Here is a 17,165-nt window from a genome sequence, read left to right on the forward strand (position 1 = left end):
AATCCCTTGCTGCAGTGGAAGTGCTGTGTGCTGAGTGATAATGGTGAAAGGCGGGGTTGCAGACCTGCCTAAGGCTAAGGCCCCGATCCCTCCGTCAGCGCTCCCGCACTGCAGACAGGCGGGGCGCTGACATACACAGACCGCGATATGCGGTCTGTAGGGAGCGGTGGGCGGGAGTGGGAGGCTTGAGCGGGAGGGGGGGGGCGTGGCTTGAGCGGAGGGACCCGCTACTACCCCCCCCTCCCTCCCTCCACGGGCTCGGGCTGGAGCTGCTGATTGAAGTAATCACAAGCAACACACACACTCATACACACACGCAGGCACTCTCTCACACACACGCACACACGCACGCACGCAGGCAGGCACTCATACACACATACACACACAGACAGAGGCAGGCACTCCACACTTCTCCCCGCTCCCCGAAGCCTCTCCTCCTCCCGAAGCCTCCCCTCCTCATTGGCTCAGAGCCACACCACGTGACGCGTTGAAGCTAGGGATTACAATTCTCTTGTATCCCCTAGCGGCTGACGCGTCACAGCGTGTAGTGAGCTGTGCAGCCAGGGGGGACCGGGACCGGCTCGGGAGGATTCCCCTGCTGGTGGGGAAAGCCCGTGCAGCCGCCCGCGCCGCCGGGAGCAGCGGGTCCCAGCCCTAAGACATGCAAATGAGCATACAGGAATATTTGCTATATATATATATATATATATATATATATATATATATATATATATATATATATATATATATACATATATATATATATATAATGGCAGAGGTGCCAGGCTGCCTATTGGGTGCATGTGGCACAGCTATGTAGTAGTGCCTTAGGTGAGGCAGATAGAAACATAAGTGCACCAAGGCTGTTTTGACGTGTAAATTAGGTTAAATAGGATTTTAAGAAATACCCAGTCTGTCATTGTGCGTATCTAGGATGGCAGAGGTACAAGTCTCAGTTTATGGGAAAAGTATAGCAGGGGCACCAGACTGTCTTGGTGGGTATATAGTATGCCAGGAGTACCAGACTATATTTATAAATATATATTGTAGGAGAGGTACCAGGCTTTCTTAGTTGGTCTATAGTATGCCAGGGGTACCAGGCTCTCTTAGTTATATAGTATGCCAGGGGTACCAGGATGTCTCTGTGAGTATACAGTATACCAGAGGTTCCAAGCTTCATTTTTGGGTATATAGTATGCCAGGGGTACCAGGCTGTCTCTGTGGGTATATACTGTAGTATGCAAGAGGTACCAGGTTCTCTCTGTCGGTATATAGTATACCAGGGTTACGAGGCCTTCTATGTCGGTATATATATAGGATATCCAAGGTATCCAGGTTTTCTTAGTGGGTATATAAGATATTCGAGGTACCAAGGCATTCTTAGTGAATAAATAGTTCCAGGGGTACCAGGCTGTTTTTGCTTGTATACAGTATGCCAGGGCTCCAAGGCTTTCTCTGTTGGTGTATAGTATGTCAGCAGTACAAGGCTGTCTATGTGGGTATATAGTGTTTCAGGGCTGTCTCTGTTAGTCTACAGTATGCCAAGGGTACCAGGGTCTCTCTTTGGGTATAGAAGATATTCAAATGTACCCAGGCTGCCTCTGTGGCATGTGAAGGGTGTATAGGGGTTCTGGCTATGTGCCCCCCTGAGGATGCTGCATGTGGTGTGTATACCTTGGTGCATGCTGTGTGCCCGGGCATGTCACGTGCATGGAATGAACTGAGGAAGCCCCCAGCCGCTCGCAGTCTACACAATTGAATGACATATAGGGAGGAGGGGTCTGGATCTCAGAGCTCACACTCTAAAGTCTCACAAATCCTTGTTCCTGAGATAAGGCAGAAATTACAGAATATTAAATGTCAGTGTATATCTATCTGTGTGTGTACAAATGTCCAGAGATGTTGTACATATACTAAAGAGGGACATTGATCCCAGGGATAAACCAACATATCCGAGTATAGATCAGAATTCAGAATGGCGATACAATATATTGCAATATATCCCACTATATTATGCCATGTATATATATATATATATATACAGAAAAACAAGGTCCACAGCACACTCGAAGTAGAAAAAGAATGATTTAATCTTAGAAAATCATCAGGCAATCACAAAAACTCCAGAGCGACGTACGTTTCAGACCACAAGGTCTTGGTCTTTTCTCAAGCTCTGAGACAAGACCTTGTGGTCTGAAACGTATGTCGCTCTGGAGTTTTTGTGATTGCCTGATGATTTTCTAAGATTAAATCATTCATTTTCCACTTTGAGTGTGCTGTGGACCTTGTTTTTCTATGTATCTAACAGACCGGTTGTGGATTTCTGATAAAGATGTTATACTATTTTTGTGGCTATGGTTTTTTGTTTGTGTGCACCCAGCATCCGTTTTTGTGTGTGTGTTTGTGTATGTATGTATGTATGTATGTATGTATGTGTGTATATATATATATATATATATATATATATATATATATATATATATATACACATACACATACGTACAGTATACAGTATATTCCACAGTGCGGTACAATGGGGGTACGGAGTTATGTATGTTACATAAACAGTTACATACAGGTGATGACGAACATGCACCAACAGATATAAAGAGGTAATGAGGGTCCTGCTCGTGAGAGCTTACAGTCTAGGGGGAATGAGGGACAATGTTGAAAGAAGAAGGTAAGGTGGCTGCTCATTGTAGGATAAGGTGTTGCTGTGTATATATCCGTCGCAGTGTCTGTATCTAATATACATGTATGCAAAGCAAAGTATACATGTGTATCTGTTTGCATACATCTATAGATTTGTGTGTCTCCTAGTGTACATATTGTAGATGCGGAGCTGCGCATATATCTGTCTCTGTACGTATGTTTAAAGCAGTATATGTCTGTGCGTACATGCAGCTGCAGCAGTAGGGAGATTGTGCTTGGTTCATGCTCTAGGCTGCGCTTATAGTGCTGGCGACTGCGACATCACGCAGCGCCGTAGCAAGTACATGCAGTCCGTTGCGGGTGTGACCGCGACGGCGCTGCAGAGCGATCGGTAGTCAAAGGATTTGGACTTTTTCGTGATTGCCGCGGCACGTGAGCGGTTAAGCCAATGAGGGTGAACCGCTCACGGCCACACCTTCGCCACGCCCCCCGGTCGCCCTCTCTTGTCTCCTGCACTATAAGCAGGAATCGCTATTACAACGGTGACGGCTGACGTCACGCGGTCGCGTAGCCGGTCGCATAGCCAGCACTATAAGCATAGCCTTAGGGTTTGTAAGGTGTGTGGGTCACTGTCCCAGGCTCAGTGCTATATATACTGTTCACATGGTATATACATCAGGAATATGCCGGATGTTGGTAGACGAGGTGATGCTGAGCGGGAGGTGTGGTGGTTGTGGGCTCGGGCCTCCCTGACTTGGCATGTGATGGGCACATTGTCTTGTTAGCCTGCCAATGGCCACAGTATATGTACACATCTGACATTTAACAGTGCCCACTGCGTATTTCTTACTTGGTTATCTTTTCCTTTCTATCCTTTTCTCTATCTATATCTCACTCTCTCTTTTTTTTCTTTTGTTCTTTTCCCCTCTCTTTCTCTCTCTGATCTTCTGTATCTCTTTCTTTCTTTTCTCTCTCGTTCCCTCTTTCCTTCTGCTCTTCTCTTCTTTTTTGGCAAGGTAAGTTCTTGTTCTTTAGTTCCCCTTTTACATACTGATCTACATACTGTAATAGGGCGCTCCAGGATATGGGTTACACTCGGAGGCATACCAGTTCATTTTCTGAGGAGGGGTCTTGATGTGTGATCCAGTGAACAGCTAAACTCACATATCCACGTACAATAGCCCCCAAGCTGTTAAGCCCTAGAAGTGACACAGACTCTGACTGTGATCTGTGTAGCTGTACAGCTCTCAGTCATAGGCAAATGGGGTGGGGACACACGCATACGCACGCACCCCAGCATCAAATAACGCCCAACGCGACGTAACACAGCGTCTAGTTGCCATGGCAATGTGACGCCGTGCGCTAGCACGGTTAATAACGTCCGCGGTGTCATTTGATACTAGGATTCCAAACAAGATGGAGGGCGGTTCCAAGGAGGTGGCTGACATATGCCAGTGCCTAGGGGCTCCGCCGCGGAATACAAATATACACAAACAGAGACACACAGTCAAATAAGCATACATATAGACACAGGCAAATACACATACACAGATACACACAGGCAAATACACATATACACACACACAGACATATACACATATACACACATGCAAATATGCATACACAGACATATATAGACAAACAGACACAGGCAAATACATAGACACAGACACATTGACAAATACATGCAGACAGACAAAAAATAGAAATACACACACGCAGACAGAAACACATATACAGACAGACACAGGAACAAACATATACACAGAGGAAAAAAAACAGATGCACAGGTATACAGATACAGACGCACGTAGACACTGACACATGCACATATATACTTGCGAACACACACACACACTCTCTCCCTGCTGGACTCTTGCTGATGTTCAGGCTCTGATACATTTTAACCGTGTCTATCTCTCCCTATGGCATCTCTTAGCAGCCAAGAGTTTACTGAACAAGAAGACAGATGGTGGGAAGGTAAGACAACCCCGCCCCCCAAAACACCTATCCACCCTCCAAGCCACAACCCCCCATTTCCCCCTAATAAATACACACATCCTAACCTATAGCTCCTCATATTTCTCCATATAATTGCTTCTATAACTCTTCCTATTGCTCCATAAAACCAACTGCTCCCTATAACATTCTCCTATTGCTCCATATACACCCTATAACTCCTCCCCCCACTCGCTCCCTATAACTTTTCCTATTTTTCCATATAACCCCTCCCTATAACTCTTCCTATTGCTACATATACCCGCTCCCCATAACTCCTATTGTTTCATATAGCCCCTCCCTATACATCCTCCTATATAATCGTTCCCAATAACTCCCCCTATTGCTTGATATTACCCATCCCTATAACTTCTCGTATTGCTCCATATACCCACTTCCATTGTACCTTGATGCTAACCCTCCTATACATACATACCCCTCTCTAATAGTTTTAGTGCTGGATGTTTTTGGGGTACCCTTTAACTCCTTCTCTGTCCCCTCGCAGCCCCAGACGAACAGCACCAAGAACAGCGCCGGAGTGACCAGTCCGAAGGGGCCCATTCCTCCGCCACTGCTGGTACGAAGGGTGGGGATGGGCCAGCAGAGCTCCTCGAGGGGGGTGTTAATGGGTCCCTGCACATAGTGTATCTGTGGTATTTGGAGTGGGGAGGGCTAATACCCTGTGGTCTGCCCCAGGGCTCTTCCCCTTCCCTACCACCCAACTGATGGGCAGGTTTTGTCTGCAGTGCCCTCGGGTTTCTCAGCTACTCATGTGATTGGTAGAACCTCCTACAGTACTTCTCCGTGGTTTATTAAAGTCTGTTATGTGTCTGTGGTTTAGACAAGTCTGTGGTCTGTCTCAGGATGGAAAAGTCTGATCTTTCTGTGGGGTTAGGGAAGTCTGTTAAAATCTGTCCATGGCTTAGATAAATCCTTAGTCTGTCTTTGGGAGAGAGAAATCTGTTATTTGTCTGTGGTATGTTTTTGGGAGAGGGAAGTCTGTTATTTGTCTGTGGATTAGATAAGTTTGTGGTCTGTCTTTTGGAGAGAGGCGTCTGTTATTTTTCTGTAGCTTAGATAAATCTGTGGTCCTAGCATGGGTCAGGGCTAGGGGTCTGTTATTTGTCTGTGAAACACCTCTCTCTCTGCCTTCTCACTCCTTCATTCTCTCTCTCTTCCCTACATTTCTTCTTTCTCTCATCCTCTGTCTGTCCCACCCTTCCTATTCCTTACGTTACTCTTTCTGTCCCTCTTTTTGCATTCTCTCTCCCCCCTTCTCTTTCTCCCTTTCTCCCCACCTTATTTCCTCACGTTCCTCTCCCTCTATCCTCACTTCTGCCTCGTCCTCTCTCCCTTTCTCCTTCTCTCTTTCTGCTTTCTTCTCTCCCTCTCTCTTTCTCACCCTTTTCTTGTTCTCTCTTCCTTCCCATTTCTCATTCTTTCTTCCTCTGTAGGAACCTCAAACCACAGTAATTCATAACCTGGTGGACGGGATTAAGGTATTTGCCATCTCTTTACTTCCGCTCTCTTCAAAAGTAGCGTCACACACCTCTTCTCCGTTTTTAGAATCGGAGAAGCTTTGGGAGGAAATTATAGCACCTCCTTAAAATTCTGCTTCCAGGTATCTTAGAGGACGTATTTCTGGCAGCAAACATAAATATGGCAGAATTGCAAAGAATTAGTTCATTAGTAGCCCAATGTGAATGGATCTACACAAGGAGGAATATGTATCAAGGCAAAAGGGGTGCGCCATATGTACCAAAGACCAAAATTCAATTTCAATGATTAAATAAAGAAGGGTGGGTAGCTGGGTTGGTCCTTTCTTCCATGTACGTAGTAACAAAGGAGGGAGAGACAGTGTGATACCTTTTATTGAACCAGCAAGTAATTGATATGTTACAAACTTTCAAACCTATCAAGGTCCATACTCCTGATGAAGGACGCTGAGCGGTTCGAAAGCTTGTAATATCATCTACTTGTTGGTCCAATATCGCAACACCTACTCCTTCTCTCTCCTTTTGTTATTGCAATTATTTGGATTTTTATCTTTAATGTATCTGGCTGAGTTTTGTTTGTCTCAGTATTGCACCCTTTCTGCCTTGGTACATAGACCCCCATAGTGTGTTTTGAGACCATCACCCAATTTATTCCAATGTATCCGATGTAGCAAATCTGTTTGCTGGGGGGTGGGGGGTGGGAGTGGGGAGGAGAGAGTTTAACGCCAACTTAGATCTGGTGGATTTTATTGCGCAAATAAAAGGAATCAAATCAGGCTGTGGTTGATCCGTCCCATTATAATGTGTGTAACTCCACATCTGAGTAAATGATGCACACAGAGCAAGAATGGAAGGACATTGATACAAAGGGTCTCTTTAGTGAGGTCTCCCAGCTGCAAAAACCAGTGCAGAAAACCGCACCAGATTTATCGAACGAAAGAAAAAACTCCACTGAAATGGGGTTCCCTTTCTTTGATAAATGTGATGCTGGTTGTGCCCCATATTTGCAGCTAGGAGACTTTAGTGAATACCCCCTGAAGAGGCATAAAGTGAAAAATCCTCTACTTCCCCACATTTCTCCAAAATGGCCTGAATGTCTCTTACTTATCTGTCTTTCTTTCAAACAGTCCCCCTTCCCTCTCTTCCACTGTTTTATTCTATCGCTCTCTATTTATGTCATTCTTCATCTGTCCGTCCCTCTGGGCCTCTGTAATTTCTCTCAAATATGAGTTCCTCTCTCTCTCTCTTTTTTTTTAACTTTTGGTGCCGTGACCAAGGGCCGCTCTGAGCTTGACCCTAAACAGATGGGGGAGAGGAATTCTTGGCTTAACTGTCTGGATCTTGGTACTCCCAGTGTTGCAGATGTAGTGTGTAGGACACATAGCACTGACTTGTAGAGATGTCAGTCTGAGAGGGGACACAATTGTGAAGTGAGCGAGACTGGCACCGAGATAGCATCAAGATGCTGCTTAGTCAGATCAGTACTTTGGTTTGCTCTGTGACACTGGAGGGTTTAACTCGGAAGTTTTTGTTTTCTTGGTGCATTGCAGGATTTGGGTTATCACCAGATCATAAAGGGCTGAGCTGGAGGGATTTTGGAATTACAGATGTGCAAGTTTGGGAATTTGTGAAACTGTCACTAACCGCTCTGCTGTCTATTTTTCTGTATTCACTTTGTTTCTTTATTCTCTCTCACTTATCCCCTACCATCTCTCAATCCCCTGCTGTATCTCTCTCCCCCTCTCTCTTTCTCTCTCTCCCTTTGCCTTCTGTCTTTTTTCCTTCCCCGTCTCTCTCCCAACATCCCCTCTCTCCCCCCCCCATTTCTCTTCCCCACCCCATCTCTCCCCCCTTCCTCCCCGCCCTCCTCCCCCCCTACACACTGTCTCTCTCTCTCAGGATTCCTCAGACAGCACACATACAAACCCAGAAGATGAAGACATGAAAGGTATTGTGATGCTCGGTCCTGCTGACGTATCCCCTCTGTGTGCTCCTCTTCCCCCTCCTCCCCACCACCCACACCCAAAACAAATTACTTCCATCCACCTCGCCCCTGTGATTCTGCTGCCCTTAGGAGATGGGGAATTACAGTACTGCCCAGCGAGACAAAAGGGGATCGGGAGAGAGAGGTGGAAGAAGCATGGGGGAGAGAAATAGAGATAAGGAGAGAGAGGGGGATGGTGGGAGGAGACATTAGAAAATGAAAGGATCTGTTATAAAGTGAGAGCGGGAGTGTGGAAATTAGATGGAATAAAAGGGGAGCAAAGTGTGTAAAGGCAAGATTGAGGGAGGAGGGAGGAGATAGGAGGTGGTGAGGGGGGGGAGGAGGGGTAATTTATTTCTCAGTTACTACACTTTTTGTACCTTTCACCACTCTCTTGATCTGTTTACTACCCCTCCCTGCTGACATCCATATATCCCTCTCTTTACCTTCAGCACAGCCTCCATCTCTCTCCCTCACCATCCAACCATTCACCTATTTCTCCTTCTCTCTCTGTGTTTATCTCTGTATCTTCTGGAGATACAGGATCTTTTCTCTGCCCAGGTACCAGTGACTTTATCTCTCACTCTCCCTGCACTCCCTACTACACTTCCCCTCACCTCAGTACTCTCCCAGGTCATTGTGGTCCCTCCCAAACCCACCTGTACCAGTCCCGTCACAGTCTGCTTAACTTGTGCAGTGGGGATCTCTATTAGGAACCCCCTAATCTGCACTCCATTACCATGTGAGGGCCACATAGCATACACGTGTGTGTGTGTGTGTATATATGTATACGCAGGCGCAAACATACACATATATAGACAAACACACACACACTGACTATATCTGTTTTTCTTCACATCCTACTTTGTACCGTTCTCTCTTTCTTCCTTAAAGCTCATCAACTTTCCTTGACATCTCTCCTCCATCTGTCTCTCAGTTTGCTTGTCTCATGTTTTTTCCCCGTCATACTCTCTCTCCATCACTCTTTTCTTTCTCACTTCTTTATTCTAATTTACATTCTCTCTCCTCCACTATTATCTCAACTTCATTATTCTCTTCTTTTCTCTCTTGCTCTCTCTCTCTCTTTTGCTCCCTCCATCTCATTCCTTCTCTCTCCCTCTTTCTCTATCACTCCCTCTCTCATCTCTTCCTTTCTTCCCATCCCTCCCCTCTCTATATCTTGCTTCACCCTCCTTGTCTCTCCCCATTCTCCCTAGTGCTGAAGTTCTCAGACATTTTAAGCTCAGTGAGAAGGGGTTCGGGGGCCCCAGAAGCTGAGGGGTCACTGCCAGCGATTGCTCAGCAGCCCCTCTCCCCGTCCTTCCCCCATTCGCCTCTCGCACAGCGTAAGTAGGACTGACACACAAGGGGGCATGCTGGAAACCACCCTTGAATATTCGCAGTGGGTCCTGTAATGCAGGAAATATTCCTTGGCCTATGATTTATAGGCCAAGGATTCACAGGCAGTGTGCACAGCACTGTGCACAAAACAAAACCCACTCTGGCACAAGAAGCTTACAATCTAAGTTGATTCCTGACATTTCAAATCTAGAGAGATTTTGGGAGCTCTGCATTAGGACAGTTTTGGAGCAAATGAAGTGATATTTGACGGCTTTATTTATCAAAAAACAGTAACATCAGAACCAGCTTCAATCTACCTGGTACAAATTGTTATAAGCCAGAGAGTTACGGACGGGGCCGTAAACGTAGCAGAGTTTTTTACGCAGATGGAAGGGAGAAAAGGTGAAGCAGAATTTGATCCATCTGACTATATTCTTTGTGTGATAACTTCTTTCTAATACAGTGGTTTCCAACATTTTTTTGGTTAAGGAACTCTATAATTATATTGTGAAATTTTGCGGATCCCCAACCCTCTCTAATAGCGAGTCTGAGATTAGATACATTGTAAAGAACCACAACCCTCTCTAATAGCGCATCTGAGAACAGATGCATTGTAAGGAACCCCAACCCTCTCTAATAGAACGCCTGAGATTAGATACATTGTAAATTCTGCTGTATTTGGTACAATTTCCAAATGACCTGAAAATAGAAGGAAACCCTTTAGGGATGCCCGGGGAACCCACGGGTGCCTAGGAACCCCTGTTGAAAAACATTGATCTAACTCCTTCTGCTTACACTGTCCAAATCACAAGCTGATGCACTCAGGCCAAAAACTGGACCATAGAGCCTGATCTATTGATGCATAGAAACACAGGCTGAAGATGACACAATTTGCATACATTTTTCTACAATATTGTCCTAATAGCTCCCTTAGTTTTTACTCCTGGGTCAGAGGATCCTTGTGTCCCTACAGTGTTGTACAGACTCGGTGAGATCTTCTGTCTCCCTGCTGTGGTTAGGACAGGCAAGATGAGACCCCTGTGTCTATGTTACTGTGTCACACTGTGGGGGGAGAGACAGACTCCTTGGCACTGTTGCTGGCTGTCCTGGTTATGTTGAGGTTGTCACTGTCGCTGCTTGTTGTGTGGTTGTTTGTGATTAAATGTTGCGTGTTGTGTGTCACACACACTGCTGATGTGCCTCTGCTCAGTGTGTGTTGATATCTGTTTATCTCATTTTTTTTCATTTTGTTATTTGTTTCCTCTTTTCTCCAATTTTTCCCCATCTGTTACTGCTCTCCCTCCTCCTCCTCCTCCTCCTCTTTCTGTCCTTTCCCTGGTTTTCTCCTCTCTTTATGACTCCCATCTCTGCCCTTCCTTTTTCTGTCTTTTTTTCTTGTCGCACTTCTCTGTCACTCTGTCTGTGTCTCCTGTCTCTCTGTCCTGTCTGTCCCCTATCTCTGTCTTGTCTTTGGCCCCTATCTCTCTCTCTGGCCCCTGTCTCTGTCACTCTGTTTCTGTCACTCTGTTCCCTGTCCCTGTCCCACTCCCAGCTGCTAGATTCACAGATATATTTAACACAGTCAGACGAGGCTCAGAAGCAGAGGGGGCGCAGTATTCCAACACGCAGCATCGACTCTCCCAGCCCCACCTAAATTCACCATTTGTACAGCGTAAGTAGAGCTGGCACACACGCACCATCCCAAACACTCACCTTGTATGTGCTATTACCCCCCTCCACCCCATCATGCACTCTCTCATACCTCACTGTACTCTTTCTATCACCCCTCCCCCCCCCACACACACACACACTATTCTCTTACTGCCCAATTTTCCTTCTCTTAACAAACCTCTCCCTCCGCCTTTCTTTCTTTCTTAGTTTATGTTCTGATAGGCACCTTTGACATGAGATCTGTGAACACTGTGATAAGATAGATTTATTAATCTCTCTAACTGACTTCTATCAGTCCTCACCTCCCACTACTCGCAGAGGAATCAGCAATGGATCCAAACTCCGATGACCCAACCTCCTGCCTGCATCTCTCCTCCTATCTCCCTGCCTCTCACCTCTTCCCTGCTCCCCACACTCCTTTTTTCCCTCTCTCCTCCTGTCTCCCTACCTTACAACCCTCTACTTATCCTCCTCTTCTTTCCTCCTCCTGCCTTTCTGGCTCTCCTCCCTCTGCTCCCTTCCCTCCGATTTCCCTGTCCTGTCCCCAGTCTCCCTGGCTTTAACCTCCCTCCTGCTCCCCTCCCTTCATTTTTCTCCTTTCTCTCTTCCCTCCCTAATCCTCCTTTCTCCCTCCCTCCCATGTTGCTCCCACTCTCTCTTTAACAAGTAGGTGTGTGTTTTTCCAGCTCGGAAGCAGGAGATAATCAAGATAACAGAGCAGCTGATCGAGGCCGTGAATAACGGGGACTTCGAGGCGTACGCGTGAGTGACTGAGAATTATGTCTGTCTCTGGGAGTTTATTGATGCCGGATATCAGTGGTGGGAGAGGTGGGATATAAAGGGGAAATATTTTTATATTTAAAAAGGGTGTTAATGGCATTATACATATAGGTTGGGGTTAATTATGGTGGGATGGTGTTATAGATGAGTAAAGATTGCGGTAAAGTTAGATGGAGCTCCTGAGTGGGATATTGATAATGGGGTGAAGTAGTTCTGGGTGCTGTCCTTAGGAGTTGAGATGGTGAGTGAGATCCCCTAAGTTTGGTACAGCTATGGGGAGGGGTGTGAATGAAGGTCCTGACTTACTCTCTGCTCCTACAGGAAGATATGTGACCCTGGGCTGACCACGTTTGAACCGGAAGCTCTGGGTAACCTGGTGGAGGGGATTGATTTCCACCGGTTTTACTTCGAGAACTGTAAGAAGTTGAAAGATATCCCAATAAAAGATCTCCTTATCACCCCAATATAACAACTACAGTATAATCCTTCAACACAATACAATGAAAACAATAATATACATCTTCATAATCCTCAGCCAATATTATTAAAACTAACGTAAGAGTCCCATCTACTTATCACCCCTACACAAGACAACTAATTTCCCAACTATCCCCAGTATATGACCCCTTCTTCATACATCCAAAACAAGAACCCTTATCATGCCAACACAAAACTACCTATCATATCAGTACCTGCAACACCACACCCCATCTTCCTGTCAACATCCAAACAACCATTGGAAGGCAGTCTCACTCATTGGAAGGCAGTCTCACTCATTGGAAGGCAGTCTCACTCATTGGAAAGTAGTCTCACATGACAGAAGGTAATGTAACTCATTAGAAGATAGTGTCACTTATTTGAAGGCAATCTCATTCACTTATCCTCAACTTCACTTAAATCTAATTCCCCTCCCTGAGCCAGATAAATTAAACGGACAACGTAATGCTCTGACCCATAAAACCTGCTCCCTTGTTAGCTCCCCTGCGGCCTTGCACCTTGTTAGCTCCCTTTTAACTAATGAGCTCTCATTCTTGTCTCCAGTGCTGTCCAAGAATAACAAACCGATCCACACGACCATCCTGAACCCTCACGTTCATGTGGTGGGAGAGGACGCAGCCTGCATTGCGTACATCCGCCTGACGCAATACATCGACACGCAGGGCCGGCCTCGCACTAGCCAATCAGAGGAGACCCGCGTCTGGCATCGCCGTGAGGGAAAGTGGCAGAATGTCCACTTTCACTGCTCAGGGGCTCCTGTGGCACCACTCCAGTGATGGTAATGTGGCTAATAACCAGCTCTGACAGGCTTCAAAACTCGACCAGAAACTCAGCTCCCACCAGTGCTAGCCCATCATCTTAAAAGTACAATCCCATGTAGATGGACAAAAAACAACCTTCCTTAAAGTTATATAACCGTGTGAAAAGCAAAGATCTGTCTGGTTTTGTTTCTCTGGCAATTAATTCCAAATTGTATTTCTTTGAGGCCTTTGTATGGTGGCGTTTTTGTCAGTCAAATATTTTCCTTGCACCCAGCCCACCCGGTTCTTACCAGAGATCCAATAAAGATAAGTGGAGGAGACAGAAGGGGACTTTGCCTGTGCACATAGTGAAATCAGACAAAAGGAAGCAGCCAGAGGAAATCAAACCGACTTTAAAACCTGATTTCAAAATGACAAATGTCAGATTTTGGTAAAAAAAAAAAAAAATTTAAGTGTCAAATCAGCCTGTCATTTTATTTGCTGATGACTTAATAAAGTGACTTGCCTAAACTCACAAGAAGCTATATGCACATACACAGAACGTGTTCTCCAGGCTGCAGAACCAGTAGAGTAGAAACACGGCACCAGATTTATCAAAGAACAAAATCCAATAGATTCCTATTAGGACTCTTTTCTAAATTGAGTGCATTTCTTTTGCTCCAGTTTTGGGGTCAATTCACTAAAGTCTCCCAAACTGGAACAAAATCATGGCCAACAAAACAGCACCAGATTTATTAAAAGAAATGTAAACCCCATTGAAAGTAACTGGAGTTTTTCAGTTTGATCATTCAGGAGATGGTTGTTTGGCCATTATTTTGCTCCAGTTTATACGTCCCGGACACTGATAACCTTCCTTGCTACATCTCATATTATTTATTTTTACCTGTGTCTACTTATGTTTTTTTTCTCCCAGAACTCTGTGCGTTCCTCCTGGGTTTATGCCACTAACCCACTGCCCCACCCCCCCTCTCTGTCTCCAGCAGTCTCCAGTAACGCCCCTCCTGGCTTCACCAGAAGAGAGGAAGTGCCAAGAGCCTTTTGGCTCCGCCGCCCAGTGTTCCTGCGGCGAGGAAAAGCACGTGCCCGCATGCTTGTGCCGTTCCCTCCCATCCCTCTCCCCCCATCCCTCCAAAATCCAGACACCTCTACTTCTTCCCCACCCCCAGATATTCACTACCTGGACACATGGAGACTGAAGTGCCGCAGGAGGACTGGACAAGGTCTTTGGGTAAAGGCTCCTCTGTATGTTTACCCCTTGGACCTGTAACCTTTCGACCCCTGCCCAGCTTGAGGGGCTCACACCTGTGTGGCCTCCTCCAGCACTGAAGGGGTTAACAACATCTATTGACTTGCTGCAGAAAAATTGGTGACCTTAGACTCCCCCGCCCCCCCCTCTTCTGCCACTGTTTGGGGGTGGGTGGTGATGAAGGAGCGTCTGAAATCTCGAGGAGCTGGGGGGAGCAAACCGTGAACTTCTCAGTGGCGCTGTTTCTTTCCGTGTGTTTGCGCGTCCTACGTGAAATGAGTCGTCCAAAAAGAACAACGAGAAAAAAACAAAAATACAAACAAAAAAAAAGGTTAAAAAAAAAAAACCCACAAAAAAACCCCATTATTTATTTTTTACTTTAATTTTTTCGCAAAGCAGTTAACCCAGGGGGCCACCGCTGCCACCTGCTCTGTCCTTTGTGTTGTTTTACTTTGTTTCAGGAATGCGACTAAATGAACAAAAAAGAAACAAGACAAAAAAAAAAAAAGAAGAAAAATATAAAAACATGACCCTTTGTCCCAACCTGCCCCACCCAGTAAGTAATGGTTTGATTCCGTTGTGTGCAGCCGGAGAGCCAATCGTAACGCATGGCCTGGGCGTGTTATGGAGTGTGCCAAGTGTCTGTTCACAGCCTGGGCTCTTCTCCTGCTCCCTCTATTATTATATAGGATCAGTATGCAGGACTCACAGTACCTCCTTTTACTACTGAGGAATAATATTCGCAGGGACTCCTCACTCCAAAGCCTATAATGCTTCGGATTTACTGAACAGTACCGCATGTCTCCTATGGCTTTGAATTTATAGGACAGTACTACTTATGGGATAAGGCTTTTGGTTTATGTAGCAGATTCGATGTAGGTTGTGATACATTCCAGCGGACCAACAGTAGAGTTCTTCATGGATGAAATGGTAGTGTACAGAGCTTTCCAAACTGCGCAAGTTTCTTCTTCAAGTGTTTATATGACCTATCCCAAAAGGCTTTGGGTTTATAGGACATAACCACACTCCCAGCTTGGGTTTACGTATAGGACAGAACCACACACACTGTTTGGCTTTAAGGTTATAGGACATAACTACTTATCCAGAAAGGCTTTGGGTTTAGGACAAGATCACGTGCCCTGTTTGAGTTAATAGGAGGATATTTTGAAGGTGTAGCAAAACTATACTGTAGATCTTAGGGAAATATTTTTTTTTTGTACAGGTACCTTTGCAGAAGACTTTGGGTTTATCACATTTTCTGTGAGTTTGAAGGACAGAATTAAATAATCCAAAGCTACTATGGGATGCAACAGACAGAACTGCATTTTCAGAACTTTTTCTGAGCTCTTAATATTTTGGGAAGAACGGTTTATGACTGCAAATCCCACGAACCTTCAGGGATTGTGGGGCGTCTGAAATTACAACTCTTCCCCCCCCCCCTTCCTCTCTACCTGATCTTTAAGTGTTAATGGGGGGGAAGCAATCTACAGAACCACAAAGACTTAGCTGGGGAAGCTTAAAGCTCCTTCCCCCATGAAGAATTAATAAAACAGATCAAAATTTACAGGCATAAGACAAGTGATGTACAAGAAAAAAATAAAAACCGGGCGCTTCTCAAAGTGAATAATTAAATAACTATATAATATACGTGACAGTGATGTATAATTAATAATCAGTGCACAAAATTGTGTTTAGTGACCTTCACCAGTGTATGAAAAATTATATAAATATTAAAGTGCAATACAATGAATAAAAAAGCAGCTCTACACCCTTAGGATGGACTGTTCAGGTCCAGATGGTTCTTGTGTAGATTTTCAAATTGGAGCGGAGCGCTGGGTGACTCAGGATTATGAAAAAGAAAAATAAATACAATAGTGCAGATGGTAATGATATAAAAATATAATAAAATGTTCTCTGTAGTAGTGGTACTCACAGATTTTCTGAGCTCTTAATATTTTGGGAAGAACGGTTTATGACTGCAAATCCCACGAACCTTCAGGGATTGTGGGGCGTCTGAAATTACAACTCTCCCCCCCCCCTTCCTCTCTACCTGATCTTTAAGTGTTAATGGGGGGGAAGCAATCTACAGAACCACAAAGACTTAGCTGGGGAAGCTTAAAGCTCCTTCCCCCATGAAGAATTAATAAAACAGATCAAAATTTACAGGCATAAGACAAGTGACCCAGAGGGAGAGAAGAGGCCAATCTTCAGGCCTGTCTTGTTTTAATTTGTTGCTGTTTTATTTTCTGCATGCCCTTTAAAAAGAAATCCTATATATACATAAATCTATATATATAAGAGAAACAAGATAACAGCTTGTTTGTTACTTGAATGCCAGTGGGTTCTTTTTTTGCTGCTGTTTTCCTTTATATTTCTGTTTTCTCGTCTCTCTCTCACTCTTTGTTTTTCTTTTCTTATTTTCTGAGCCTTGTAAGTGTTAAAAATAAGAGAACCCCCCCAAAAGATCTTCCTCTTGATTTGTTTCAGGATAATGCAAATTAAAGAGAAAACCACACAGTGTCTGAGTTTGCTTTCTTCATATGTGCAGAGCTTTCCAAACCTCACAGGTCTCTTCTTCATATGTACAGAGTTTTCCAAACCTCACAGGTTTCTTCTTTATATGTACAGAGCTTTCCAAACCTCACGCGTCTCTTCATGTGTACAGTTTACTTATTTGGTATATTGCTGTCTACCTTTCCTTTCTAAAAAGATGTCAAACCTTTTTGAAGATATTTATT

The 17,165-nt window shown here is 44.9% G+C and overlaps 1 protein-coding gene across 6 annotated transcripts in view; it reads left to right on the plus strand.

The window, feature by feature from the left end:
* Positions 1-16,947, plus strand: part of CAMK2B (calcium/calmodulin dependent protein kinase II beta) — a 105,658-nt gene extending 88,711 nt beyond the window's left edge. For 2 of the 6 annotated variants that reach the window (XM_075601776.1, XM_075601775.1), the window contains exons 14-23: positions 4,595-4,632; positions 5,156-5,227; positions 6,105-6,149; positions 8,046-8,094; positions 9,348-9,476; positions 11,024-11,143; positions 11,829-11,904; positions 12,244-12,338; positions 12,964-13,198; positions 14,162-16,947. In XM_075601776.1, the coding sequence (XP_075457891.1) occupies positions 4,595-4,632; positions 5,156-5,227; positions 6,105-6,149; positions 8,046-8,094; positions 9,348-9,476; positions 11,024-11,143; positions 11,829-11,904; positions 12,244-12,338; positions 12,964-13,196 (857 nt within the window). In that variant the 3' untranslated portion in view covers positions 13,197-13,198; positions 14,162-16,947. Of the gene's footprint in view, positions 1-4,591; positions 4,633-5,155; positions 5,228-6,104; positions 6,150-8,045; positions 8,095-9,347; positions 9,477-11,023; positions 11,144-11,828; positions 11,905-12,243; positions 12,339-12,963; positions 13,199-14,161 lie in introns of all 6 variants that reach the window. The other 4 variants (XM_075601774.1, XM_075601777.1, XM_075601778.1 and 1 more) reach the window with 3 other exon arrangements.
* Positions 16,948-17,165: the final 218 nt, after the last annotated feature.

Source organism: Ascaphus truei, chromosome 5, assembly GCF_040206685.1.
Source record: "Ascaphus truei isolate aAscTru1 chromosome 5, aAscTru1.hap1, whole genome shotgun sequence".
Taxonomy (NCBI): domain Eukaryota; kingdom Metazoa; phylum Chordata; class Amphibia; order Anura; family Ascaphidae; genus Ascaphus; species Ascaphus truei.